The sequence below is a fragment of the Sus scrofa genome, chromosome 2 (genome assembly GCF_000003025.6).
Source record: "Sus scrofa isolate TJ Tabasco breed Duroc chromosome 2, Sscrofa11.1, whole genome shotgun sequence".
In the NCBI taxonomy this organism is placed as follows: Eukaryota; Metazoa; Chordata; class Mammalia; order Artiodactyla; family Suidae; genus Sus; species Sus scrofa.
Genome location: NC_010444.4, coordinates 48841507 through 48855399, shown reverse-complemented (window position 1 = coordinate 48855399; position 13893 = coordinate 48841507). Strand labels below are relative to the sequence as shown.

The following is a 13893-nucleotide window of genomic DNA, read 5'->3' as shown; positions in this document are numbered from 1 at the left end:
AGTTGGAGAAGACCCTCCAAAGAAAGGGACATTTGAGCTGTTTAAATAGGAGTTTTTGAGCATTTAAGGGAGAGGTTTTGGCAGAGGTAAGAGTAATAACAAAAGGCATACCTGGCCATCAGGGATTCATCAGTGCAGCTGGAGCATGGACTATGGAGTATGTGAGATAGGAGGACCCAGGGATAGGGGACTGCGATATTATGACTTATAAGTTCCCGTCGTGGTGCAGCAGAAACGAATTTGACTAGAAACCATGAGATTGTGGGTTTGATCCCTGGCCTAGCTAGTGGGTTAAGGATCTGGCTTTGCCATGAGCTGTGGTGTAGGTCACAGATGCAGCTTGGATCTGATGTTGCTGGGGCTGTGGTGTAGCTCCAATTGGACCCCTAGCCTGGGAACCTCCATATGCCATGGCTGCGGCCCTAAAAAGCAAAAAAAGAACAAAGGGTATATATTTGGTCATTCAGATGACCAAAATATATTCCTCATATATATTTGGTCTTTATCCATAGTTCCTGGCTCCCAAAGCTCTTGGAATTTCCTGAGCGATAAAAGCATTAAGAACAACTTTTTGTAATATTTGTCCTTGGTTCCTGAAAATGTTTCAGAGACATCAAGGTGAAATGAGTGTCTTGTTGTTCATAACAAGCCCCTTTCCACCATAACTGGGTTTATGTCTACAAGGTGACTTTTGGGAAAAAAACCTAAGAATGGGCACTGGCTGCCAGGGGAACGAATCCTGAACAGACAGTTGGAACTTTTAGTCCCACCTCTTGAGAGGAGGGGAGAAGGGCTGGAGAAAGAGTTGAATCACCAATGGCTAGTGAGTTCATCAATCATGCCTATGTAATGAAGACTCCATAAAAACCTGAAAGGAAGGGGCTGGGAGAGCACTGGGGAACCAGAACACTTCTACGTGCCACCATATCAGGTCTCAAGCTCCACAAGGACAGACGCTTCTTTATTTGGGATGTTGCCCCAGGTATCTCTTCATCCAATTGTTGATTCATATCCGTCCTTTAATATTCTTTGTAAAGAATCAGTAATCTGGAGTTCCTGTCGTGGCGCAGTGGTTAACGAATCCGACTAGGAACCATGAGGTTGCGGGTTCGGTCCCTGCCCTTGCTCAGTGGGTTAACAATCCGGCGTTGCCGTGAGCTGTGGTGTAGGTTGCAGACGCGGCTCAGATCCCGTGTTGCTGTGGCTCTGGCGTAGGCCGGTGGCTATAGCTCCGATTCAACCCCTAGCCTGGGAACCTCCATATGCCACAGGAGCAGCCCAAGAAATAGCAACAACAACAACAACAACAACAACAAAGACAAAAGACAAAAAAAAAAAAAAAAGAATCAGTAATCTAGTGAGTAAGAGGGTTTTCCTTGAGTTCTGTGAGCCATTCTAGCAAACTAAACAAACTCAAAGAGAGGAATGTGGAAACTCTGCGTTTAGCCAGTTGATCAGAAGCACAGGTAACAACCTGGGCTTGCAAGTGGCATCTGAAATAGAGGACAGCCTTGTGGGACTGAGCTCTTTACCTGTGGATCTGATTCTACCCCTGGTAGAAAGTGTCAGAATTGAGTTGAATTCTCAGACAACCTTATGGAATTGCTTGTTGGTGTGGGGAAGCTTCCACACATAAACATGTTATAACTGGGTCCAGGAACCTAGTTTAGGGGCAAAATATGAAACCAGAATAAGAGATTGAGCCAGCTTTTGAAGGACCTTAGGTGGTACTTCAGTGACTTTGGTTTTAGTGGTTTGGGAGATGGGGGACATTGAGGATTAGACTTGGGAATAACTTGACTGCCCAAAGCGAAAACATAGAAACGTTGACAGCAGATCCATCCATGGATCCTCATAATTCCCACTGGTTGAGATGCTAGAAGCAGCCCTATTATTAAAGCACCCCCCCACCTCATAGGAGTATTGAGGAGCTCCTTAGTAAACTGGATCTGTGTCACTCTCCAGTTGGACACCCACAATTGGCCAAGATAGATTGACAGGGAGTTAGCATGATGCTTGTGGCTGGAACCAGAACTGGCCAACCTGTCCTCATGACCCCAGAGCTCCATTCCCTCCAAGAACATGGCTATCCATCCTTCTGTCAAGGACTCCTCTCCTAAGAGTTGCTCAGGGATTTTCCCAAAATGCAATCACTCCTTCTCTGGATAGTTCTGCTTTGCTGGGCTGATGGTGAGCTAGTTACTTGCTCTGTCCTCTTATTGCATTGTGCCCCAGTTCCCACAACTCCAAAAATAAATAGTCAAAGGCCTGCTGTCTCAGAAGAAGTTAGTTCAAATAAAATACTATTCACAACAGCTAAGACATGGAAACCACCTAAATGTCCATTGACAGATGAATGGATTAAGAAGATGTATATACACACAGTGGAATACTACTCAGCCATAAAAAAGAACAAAATAATGCCATTTGCAGCAACATGGGTGGAACTAGAGACCCTCATACTAAGTAAAGTAAGTCAGAAACAGAAAGACAAATACCATATAATATCATTTGTATCTGGGATCTAACATATGGCACAAATGAACCTTTCCACAGAAAAGAAACTCATGGACTTGGAGAACAGATGTGTGGTTGCCAAGGGGGAGGGGGAGGGAGTGGGACAGACTGGAAGTCTGGGGTTAATAGATGCAAACTATTGCATTTGAAGTGGATAAGTAATGAGATCCTGCTGTATAGCACAGGGAACTATATTTAGTACTTATAATGGAATATGATGGAGGATAACATGAGGAAAAGAATGTATATATGTATGTGTGACTGTGTCACTTTGCTGTACAGTAGAAATTGACAGAACACTGTAAGCCAAATATAATGGGGAAAAAATCATTTAAAAAAAAGAAGTTTGTGCAAATAAAATGAAATAAGGAACACGTATGCCCTTTGATAAGTGTCACATGGTCTATAAATACCCATTCATCATGTTTACCACTCAAATGAACAGTAATTCTCTCCACCTTTTTGTCCACCAGGCTCCCCTGGTGGGAGGCCAGCAGGCAGTACAGGGGCTGGGGACTTCCTAGGGGCCAGGAAGGAATCAGGGGTCAGTTGGGTTGTGGGGTGGGGCCTGAGGACACACAGTGGAACAGCATCTCAGGGGAGATGCTGAGGTCAAGAAAGGGAAGCAGTGTGTCAAAGTGGCAAATGAAGGAATGGAGCTGGGTCAGGTCAAGCTAAATGGGAGAGTCAGTGAGGAGGAAGGAGTGGGGGGATGTTCTATTGTGTGGAGCAGGAAGGGCTGAAGTTTTTCCAAAGGCTTCCCTCCACGTCACCAGAAGGGTTTCTTGCTGATGTGGCCTCTTGGATCTCAGAGAAACAGCATCCTCTGAAGCCTAGTCTCTGAGCTAAAAGGAGCAAATTAGAAATTGGGGTGGGGGTGGGGCTTGTTTGCTGTGAGTCGTGTTTATAAGTTTTCATGTTAGTTCCCAATTTTTTTTGTCTTTTGTCTTTTTAGGGCCCACCCATGGCATATGGAGGTTCCCAGTCTAGGGGTCGAATTGGAGCTGTAGCTGCTGGCTACACCACAGCTTCAGCAATGCCAGATCTGAGCCATGTCTAAGACTTAGACCACAGTTCATGGCAATGCCAGATCCCTAACCCACTAAGCAAGGCCAGGGATAGAACCCGCAACCTCATGGTTCCTAGCGGGATTTGTTTCTACTGCGCCATGATGGGAACTCCAATTACCAATATTTCTTAAGTGGAAGAATTCCCATAAAAGCGTGAATTTTCTGCTTTTCCTGAAAAAGCAAGAGGTCAAGCAATCTTGGGTCCATAGTTCTGCAGAGTAACATTTGGTGGGAGTCAGCTTCTGCTGGCCTGCTTCACTCATTTAAGCTTCCTCTCTGGCCCCAAAGACATCTGATTTACTGCCCTGTGACCCATGATTCTTAGCCTGCCTTGGTTTTGTGGAGCATAGGTTTGTGCCTAAAGTCTCTTCCACCCATGTTATTTTTGTTATTCAAACCACTTTATTAAGGTATGTTTGATATGTGAAAAGCTATATATATATATATATATCTTTTATTTATTTAATTTTTAAATTTTTTTTAAATTGTTTGTCTTTTTTAAGGCTGCACCCATGGCATATGGAGGTTCCCAGGCCAGGAGTCAAATCGGAGCTGTAGCTGCTAGCCTACACCACAGCCTCAGCAATGCTAGATCCAAGCCAAGTCTGTGACCTACACCACAGCTCACAGCAATGCCAGATGCTTAACCCACTGAGCAAGGCCATGGATCAAACCTGTGTCCCCATGGATCCTAGTCAGATTCTTTTCCACTGAGGAACTCCAAAATATATTTCACAGAAATAACTTGATGAGTTTAGAGATATATATGTACTGGGAAACTCTCACCACACTCTGTAAACCCATCTGTCATTTCCAAAAGTTTCCTCCTGCCTTCTTACTTAGTATTAATGTTATCATTGTTATGATGATGATGATGATGATAAGAACACTTGCAAGATCTACCCGCTTAGCAAATTTGGGGTACCCAATATGGTCTTGTTTCCTCTGGGCCCTCTGCTGTACAAGAAATCTCTGAGAATTTGTGAACATGTAACTTCCATGACCTCTGGATGGGGCTTCTTGCCATACGGCCTCATGGGTGACTGTTACCATGGAAATGCCGATCAAAACACCAACTGTGCTTACAGTATGTGTGAAGTTTCTTCCCTGGCTGGAGTTTGCCTCAACAGTGAAAATTTAAGCTCCGAAAATTACCTTTTCCAAGTTTGTCATATTTAGAGAATTTCTCTCTTGGGTAAATCCTCTGGTGAACGAGAAGAAATGCACTTTGGCTACAATATCATTTTCATATTTGTTATATCATATGGCTCCTGCCCTCCCTGAGTGGGGGCCACTTTACAAATTCCCAGCATGCACTGGTGCAGATAAGCTCAGTCTACATAAGGAGGCAGGAGGGGCCAAACATTAATTTCTCCATGATGTGTTCCAGAAATACAACTGTGGTGATGATGCTGGAGTTATACTCTATGCCCATTTCCAAGAGTTCCCTACATTCTGGCTGCCACATACATAGACTACAGTCCATTTATGGATTGATTTTTGTTGACACACTACTTATTTCCCAAAGCAATCTGAAGTCACCAACAATAAAATATATGATATAAAAACACGATAGTGTAAAAATGGGGGAACAGTTTGTTTAATTAAACATCCCTAGCAGATAATGAGAAATACATGCTCCTTCTAACCACATATGATTTGACTCTGAAGTTAAATTCTTTGATATGAAAGCTAATGAAGCTGTGATCCTCCTGGTCCAGGATCTGAGAAAGGCTGCCTTAAAGAATTACTCAGCAGAAGAAAAACCAACGTATTCAGAGCTCCCTTTGTGGCTCAGTGATAATGAACTCAACCAGTATCCATGAGGATGTGGGTTCAATCCCCGGACTTGTTCAGTGGGTTAAGGATCTGGTATTGCCGAAAGCTGAGGTGTAGGTCACAGACACGGCTTGGATCCCACGTTGCTGTGGCTGTGGTGTAGGCCAGCAGCTGTAGCTCCCATTTGACCCCTAGTCTGGGATCCATATGCAGCAGGTATGGCCCAAAAAAGACAAAAAAGAAGAAGATGGAGGAGAAGGAGAAAGAAGAAGAAAGGAGAAGGAAGAAGGAAAAAGGAAGAGGGGAGAAGGAGGAGAAGGAGAAGGAGAAAAAGGACAAGGAGAAAGAGGAGAAGGAGAAGGAGGAGAAGGAGGAGGAGGAGGAGGAGGAGAAGAAGAAGAAGAAGACGATGACGAAGACGACGATGACGACGACGAAGAGGAAGAAGAGGCAGAAGAAGAAGAACCAACATACAGAGAGCTCCCTGCTTCACTCTTACCTCAGAGGACACAAAAGGGCAACCAGCCTTAACTCCCACCCTCACCTCTCCTCTCCCCTTTGACTCCTCTCTTGCTTATCCCCCTCATCTCCTCTCTCTCCCTCCCTCCCTCCTTCCCTCCCTCCTCAGCTGACTCCTCCAGCTCCATCCAATTCTTTATTGTGCAGAATGTCCTACCCTTTCTTTTTATGATTGACAGCAAACTTTTCAAAAGTCCTAGAGTCTAAGAGAAGGGCCAGTCTACAAACATGCACACATTATTAGGCTTTATTTTACCCATTCACCCAGCAAACTCTTATTGAATACCTATTGCCTGCTATGGTTTATTCTAGTGCCCAGGCAGACAAAATTGAACTAGGTGGGACTCTGCAATGCTTCAGATCACATTAGGATATGCTCTGTGTGATATAGCGCAATGGGATAGGGGAGGGAGTGAAAGTACCCTCTTCCCCATCCCCTCCCATCCCAGGTAGCTCCTGGGCCTGATACACTCAGTGTTGACACTGTGGGGTAAACCCTCCGCAAAGCATTGGGGGAGCTGCTTTCTGGTAGACGTTTCCCTGCCTCCTGGCAAAAGGCCACTGTCAGCAAAGCTCTCCCGAGATGACTGTCATGCATGGGGCCGCAGGCACCCTCACTCACAGGAAGGTTGGGGCAGAGGTGCCCACACAGACAGGCAGAAACAAGCCGGGGATGGCATAGTGCCAAGCATATAACCACGGACACACACAGTTTAAAACTGCTTGAAAAAACAGGAGGCCTGGAGCAAGTGGGGAGAAATCTTCTAATCCCCTGTTGAAATATCCTGGCATGTCCTCACTCTCTCCTTCCAATGTGTACAAAGTATACGGCAATAAAATCAAATTGTCCTCTCCCTAATCAGCTCACAGAAAGCTCTGGGAAACATCTAATTTTCTGAAAAGCTGTCTTCATGGGGAATATTCAGTCTTGCACTGCCTGTTTCGCTTTAATAGGCACTGGGATATGGGAAGATTCCAGGGGCCCTGTGGGCTGAATTTGGCCAGGTTTTATTTTATTACTTATTTATTTTTTGCTTTTTAGGGCTGCACCCATGGCATACGGAGGTTCCCAGGCTAGGGCTCGAATCGGAGCTGTAGCTGCTGGCCTACACCACAGCCATAGCAACACAGGATCTGAGCCACATCTGTGACCTATACCACGCTCATGGCAATGCCAGATCCTTAACCTACTGGACGAGGCCAGGGATCAAACACGCAACCTCATGGTTCCTAGTTGGATGTGTTAACCACTGAGCCACAATGGGAACTCCCCTCAGCCAGGTTTTAAAGCAGTATAAATACTTCTGCTCCCATTCTGAGCTGCAAAAACAGAAGGCCGGGCCTTAAGAACACCGGCGGCCACTGCATTCAAACAGAGTCTGCCAGGCAAGTGACTGACTTTGTGACTTCAAGGGCCTCAGACTCTAAAGCCACATTAATTCACAATATAGCTTTTCACTTACTAGCTGTGTGACCTTGGGCAAGTGACCTTACCTCTCTGTGCCTTGCTTACCTCCTCTGTGAAATAACCATCTCACAGGGTAGTTCTAAGAATTCAACAGATTGATATAGAAGTAGGATTTCCAGATAAAACACAGGATACCCAGGTATATTTGAGCTTCAAATAAACCACACATAATTTTTTAGTATAAGTATGTCCCAAACATTGTGCAGATATAACTGTATTTTGTCTTTTTTTTTAGAGCTGCACCCACCGCACATGGAGATTCCCAGGCTAGGGGTCGGATCAGAGCTATAACCACTGGCCTACACCACAGCCACAGCAATGCCAGATCCAAGCCACTCCTGTGACCTACACCACAGCTCACAGCAACATCTGATCCTCAACCCACTGAGCAAGGCCTGGAATCAAACCCACGTCCTCATGGATACTAGTCAGATTCATTACTGCTGAGGCATGATGGGAACTCCAGATATAACTGTGTTTTCATTTGTAATCTGGCAGCTCTAGATGGAAAGCTCATGGAAGGGCCCTTGACAGCTTGTAAATAAATGCTCAGTGAGTGTCAGATATTATATTCAGTTATTGGCAACTTTGGGGCTAAATTAACGACTTTGCAATTACTTTTGAGGGGGTTGTTTTTAGTTTTGAGTTGAACAACCTTTGGAGTTAAACTGGGAGGCCCTCGCTCTTCTGGTCACGAAGCCACAGCGGATGTTCACTGGGGCATCCAGCCACACAAGCCCACGTTATCAGTGAGCCCCAAGGAAGCCTACCTGTGGGACCACCTTCATTTCCCCTGGATCCACTCCCTCTCTCCCCATCTGCTTCTCAGACCAGGTAGAGATGCTTTTCACACACAGAAGCCCAGAAACGAATGTGGGAAGGGGGAGTGACATTGGCTCGGACCTACTGCATGAGGGGCCTGGCCCAGGTGCTTCTGCTGTCTTTTCTCATAATCCTCCCAGCAACTCCTCGAATGAACCTCGGGCCACCCATGTATAAAGGAGAGATGGTACCTCCTGACCTCAGAGAGCCCGGCAGAGGAAGCGAGAAGGTGAGAGCAAAAGCCCTGCATATGGAGTAGAAGTTTAACTCATTTCTTCTCTCTCCCGTCTTTTCCCATTCAATCTCCACTTTACCACCACCACCAACAAAAAAACCCCAGACTTGTCCAGGGCTGCACAACTGGTAAATAGGAAAAGGGCTTAAACACCAGGCCTGGGAGTTCCCATTGTGGTTCAGCGGTAATGAACCTGACCAGTATCCATGAGGACGCAGGTTCGATCCCAGGCCTCACTCAGTGGGTTGAGAATCCAGTGTTGCCATGAGCTGTGGTGTAGGTCGCAGACATGGCTCGGATCTGGCGTTGCTGTGGCTGTGGTGTAGGCCAGAGGCTTCAGCTCTGATTCGACCACTAGCCTGGAAACTTCCATGTGCCATGGGTGTGGCCCTAAAAAGACCAAAAATAAATAAATAAATAAAACTCAGACCCATTGGCCTACCCACTGCACACGCTGCCCGTAAGAGTTGTCACGAGGTCTTGGGTCTCACCTCCCCTGGTTCCTGGTGCCCTGCAGGCCTCTTGACATTCCTCTCTGATTCTTCCAAGTTGCACCCTCCTTCACAAGCCCTTTCCTCCAGGAAGCCCTCCAGGCTGAACACACAGCTGCAAGAAAGACAGCAAGGGCACCGCTCTGACCCTGCCAGGGGCCCAGCCTCCCCAAGGATCCATTTTCCTTCCCTGGAGTCAGCCAAGCACTGGGAGTGGCAGGGGGTGGTGGTAAGGGGAGGGCAGGCCATCTCCCGGCAAACTGTCCCTATAATAAGCCAGGGGTCACATTTTGTCCGCCTTAAATAAACCTTATAGAAACATTTAAATGTTTATTTCGCTCATAAATTCCCAGGAATGCACAACAGTTTCCTAGCTGCCTGGGTGCAGGGATAAATATAGGCCAGTGTCACAGACGGGAATATGGGCTTCCTTTCCCCAATGTCACGTGACTGGGTCTGGCCAGGAAGCGCTGAGCAACAGCCCAGCCGCAGCTCCAGTCCAGCCGGGAGTCAGGAGACGGGAGTTTAGCTCCTGCCCTTGGGGCTTGGCAGATGGCCTGGGAGAGGGCTGTGCAGGAAGGCCATGCCAGGCGGCCAAGCAGGGAGGTCTAGACTAGAATCTCACCTGGGTGACCTTGGGCGAGTTACTAAATGTCTGAGTTTCATATTCTCAAACACCATGAAGTGCTAATAATGCTCATTTTCCAGGCTTGCTTTAAGGGTTAGATGAAACAACACAATCATGATAATAATAATAACAGTAATAATAATGATGATGGTGAGGGTGGTATTGGAGGGTTGGCACTGTTGCTGTATCCCCAGGTCCCTCTCCCACAGCCTGGAGGGCAAACAGGGACTGCCTTTGTAGCGGGGGTTGGGCGGGGGCGGTCTGGCTGCAAAGAGGACTTAGCGCTCTCAGGACAGACTAAAGGACTCTCTGGGGACTGGCAAGAAAATGACTATCCCAGCAGCGAGTCCAAAGAGCATGGGAGAGAGTGGAAGTGACTCCCCTGAGCTCGGCTGGACCTGGGGTTCCTTCCTGCCAGGCACTGAGGACCAGTTCCTGGCTCCCCAGTGCTGCTGTGTGGCTCTCCCTAGGCACACATGGCCTGCCCTGCCTCTGGTGGACTCTCTTTCCTGCCATTGTCCACTCTACTGCCAGCAGTTGGGGACCAACCACCCCCAGATTATCCTGCCGTCTTCATCACACTTCATCACACTTCATCACACAGCAACTGCAGGAGTGTGAGAATACACACTGTGTCTGTTGGACTCAATCTGGGGTGGGTGGAGGATACACTTAGCCAGCTGGCCATTTGTCCATCATCATCTTCTATCCTCTCCTCCCCGCTTAAGCGCAGGCATTTAAGCATCCATACAGCCAATTATCCACCCAACCTATCACACAACCATCCATGCATCCATCCATCTATCCATCTCTCCCTAAGCTCCTACCACATGCTAGAGCCTATGCTATGGGTTGGAAGATACACACATGAAAGACATAGCCCCTGACCCTAAGTAGCTGGCATGCAATCTGACAGGGGACTCAAAAGAAACAAAAAACAAGCTACAAGCTACTCCATTGCTCACAATAGGAAGGCGGCAAAGGTGGCAGGAACACCCCAGCAGAAATGGCTTAGAATCTCCACTCAACCCTGACCCAACCATGTAGCCTTCAGCAATGACCCAACCTCCCAGAGACTCTGTTTCTTCTTCGATAAAATGGAGATAATATCTACCTTGAGGGGATGAGACCCCATAGCAGGTGCCCAAGAGATGTCTCCAGCATCTCGTACTTCAGATCCTAAGGCTTTCCTGATAAGTTATGGGAAGATAGTTCACTGAATATCTGAATGGAGGCTATTCTTGCAAAGAATGGGGTGAGGTGAGGATGAATTCAAAATCCTCAAGGGGAGCATTCAAGGTGCTGCCTGGAGTCTAGTGATTAGAGTATACTTCCTTGCCTCAGTTTTCTCATCTGTAAAACAGGATAACAATCATACCGTCTTCCTGGAGTTGTTGCGGGGTTACAAGGTGTAAAGTGCTTAGAGTGGCACCTGCCACATAGGAAGCATGGTCTGAGGGCTCTCACTGGGAAGGGAGGGGGTCTCCCCTCTTTGCAAAGTCCTCACCAGGTTCCAAGTATTTTGCATGCATTATCTAGTTTGTCTTCATCTGATTCCTGACAGAAGATTGACTGAGTCCTAAACCCTCCTCCCCCACTGAAGGGCACACTTTTCTCCAGACGGCTTCCACAGAGGTGTAGACTGGACCCCAGTTCACTGGCCAGTGAAGACAAGCCCTGTCCAACCAAGGGGAAGTGAACTAGAGAGTACAGCTGGTGATCCAGTTTATATAGTAAAGCGTGTTGTTAAGCTCTAGATATTCTGGATATAAGTGAAATCATATGGTATTTATCTTTCTCTTTCTGATTTACTTCACTTAGTATGAGAGTCTCTAGTTCCATCCATATTCTAATATAGGACATAAATGAACCTTTCCACAGAAAAGAAAATCAGGGACATGGAGAACAGACTTGTCGTTGCCAAGGGGGAGGGGGAGGAAGTGAGAAGGACTGGGGATTTGGGGTTAATAGACGCAAATTATAGCCTTTGGAATGGATAAGCAGTGGGATCCTGCTGTATAGCACTGGGAACTGTCTGGTCACTTGTGATGGAGCATGATAATGGGGGAAAATAGAATGTGTACATGTATGTGTGACTGGGTCACCTTGCTGTGCTGCACACTGTAAATCAGCTATAATGGAAAATTTTTTTTAAAAGTTTAAAAATAAACAAACAAACCAAAAAAGGCTCTAGATATTCCTGGGGAGAGAACAGAACACAGCTACTCTGGTTCCTTATCAGAGAAGGTCATGCAGGCCAATCAGAGGAGAAAGAACCTGTCATTCAACTGTAAACCCACAAGGAAGTAAACTCCCTGAGAGGGAGGCCTTGGTTGGTGCTCAATGAACACTTGTTGAATGAATTCAATAGATGCTTATTGAGTAAACTCGATTCAACCCCATATTTATTGATTTGATTCAAATTCAATTCAACCCCATATTATGATTATTATGTATTACTGACCACATGTAAGGGAACGGTCATCCTTTTCCTGTGAGTTCAAACTCCACTGCGGTACAATGGAGGTAATTTTGAACTAGAAAGAAGAAAAACAAGAATTCTAGGCCTATTTCTTCAGCTTAGAGTCATAAGGCAGTGGAATCCAGGCCTTGTTACTTCCTTGTTTTGTGACTTGGGACAATTGGCTTAACTTCCCCAGATTTTGGTTTCTTAATATATAAAATGGGTATAGTCATTGCTAATCTACAGGGCATTAGGAAGGTCATCTGAGACAATGTAGCCTAGAACACAGAAGGAGCCCCATATGTTTCTTTCCTTGCATCTGGATACAGTACCTCGTGGGCTTTGAACCTCCTGGTTCCCTGAGGATGATAATCTCTGTCCTCACAGGGGTGTTAGGGCACCAATTGCAAAGATCCCTGTGAAAGCTTTTTATAAACCCTTGTGTGCTGTATTGGGGACTGAGCTCCTACTGTGAGCTGAGGATGTGGCTTAGACCGTGTATACATAGGATCCTGATAATAAAGCCAAGCTGCCTGGGTTTGAATCCAGGCTCTTTCAATCTAACCACTTTGCTGTGTTACCTAGTGCACATTTCTTTTCTGTGCTTAAATTCTCCACCTGTAAATGGAAGACCAATAGGACCTACGTTGCAGGGTAGGTCAAATGGGAAAACATAGGCACCAAACCTAGCATGGTGCCTGGAACATGGTAAAGGTACCTTAAAGGTCAGCTGTTTGGGAGTTCCTGTTGTGGCACAAAGGAAACAAATCCGACTAGGAACCACAAGGTTTTGGGTTTGATCCCTGGCCTTGCTCAGTGGGTTAAGGATCCAGCGTTGCCATGAGCTGTGGTATAGATCACAGATGCAGCTTGGATCCTGTGTTGCTCTGGCTGTGGCATAGGCTGGCAGCTACAGCTCTGATTGGACCCCTAGCCTGGGAACCTCCATATGCCACAGGCGTGACCCTAAAAAGACAAAAGACAAAAAAAAAAAAAAGTTAGCTGTTTTGTTAGCAGCCATTACTGTAACACTGGGCTTATAGATGAAGAAACGAAGGCCCAGTGAATAGCTTACCTGGGGTCGCACTCAGGGGTGTGAAGCCCAGACCCCTTCCTCTCTGCCACACAGCTTACATCACCTGTTCCTTTGAAACAGAAGCTTCCCAAACTCTCTAGCTGTTTGGGAAACCCCGCTTGGAACTCTTCTTTTCTTTTCTTTTTCTTTTTCTTTTTCTTAAGAGCCGCCTGCACCTGCAACATTTGGAAGTTCCCAGGCTAGGGGTCAAATTGGAGCTGTAGCTGCTGGCCTACACCACAGCCACAGCAATGCTGGATCCAAACCACATCTGCCACCTATGCTGCAACTTGCAGCAACACCGGATCCTTAACCCGCTGAGTGAGGCACACACCCACATCCTCACAAAGACGACCTTGGGTCCTTAGCCTGCTGAGCCACAATGGGAACTCCAGAAATATTCTCATCTAAAAGGACAACCAAGGAGGACAGCCTGGATGGGTCTCTTCCTACGCTGACCCAAGCAGGGAGAGAGCTCCCGATTGGTTTTACAGTGGCAGCTACCGTGCTCTCCAGTTCTGGGCTTAAAGAGGGGGGAGACCCACAGCTCCAGGGTCAGAGCTTCTAGAGGCTCCATAAGCAGATCACTTGCTGTTGGAGCTACCTGCAGAGGGCTGCTTCAACAGAGCACACTCCAACCTCATTTTTAGTTAACTAGCCATTGGGGATAGGCGTTGGGATGGGAGCCAGGATGCCACGGGGGAGATGAGCACTGATGTGATCTTGTCACACAGATGCTGCTAAATATGAGGGTTAAGCATCAATTTCTGTCTAGAGGATTGGAAAGCGTGGTACTACGTAGGTGGTCTGGGAGGCCTGGGGTGA

The 13893-nt window shown here is 46.7% G+C and overlaps 1 protein-coding gene across 15 annotated transcripts in view; it reads right to left on the bottom strand.

Annotated features, from left to right (window-relative positions):
- MRVI1 (murine retrovirus integration site 1 homolog) overlaps positions 1-13893 on the bottom strand; it is a 185511-nt gene that overhangs the window by 75486 nt on the left and 96132 nt on the right. For 4 of the 15 annotated variants that reach the window (XM_003480735.4, XM_021083329.1, XM_013994562.2 and 1 more), the window contains one exon: positions 8902-9016. The exons of the other annotated variants lie outside the window; for them this stretch is intronic. In XM_003480735.4, coding sequence (XP_003480783.2) covers positions 8902-9016 — 115 coding nt within the window. The remainder of the gene's footprint in view (positions 1-8901; positions 9017-13893) is intronic. 15 annotated transcript variants of the gene reach the window in all.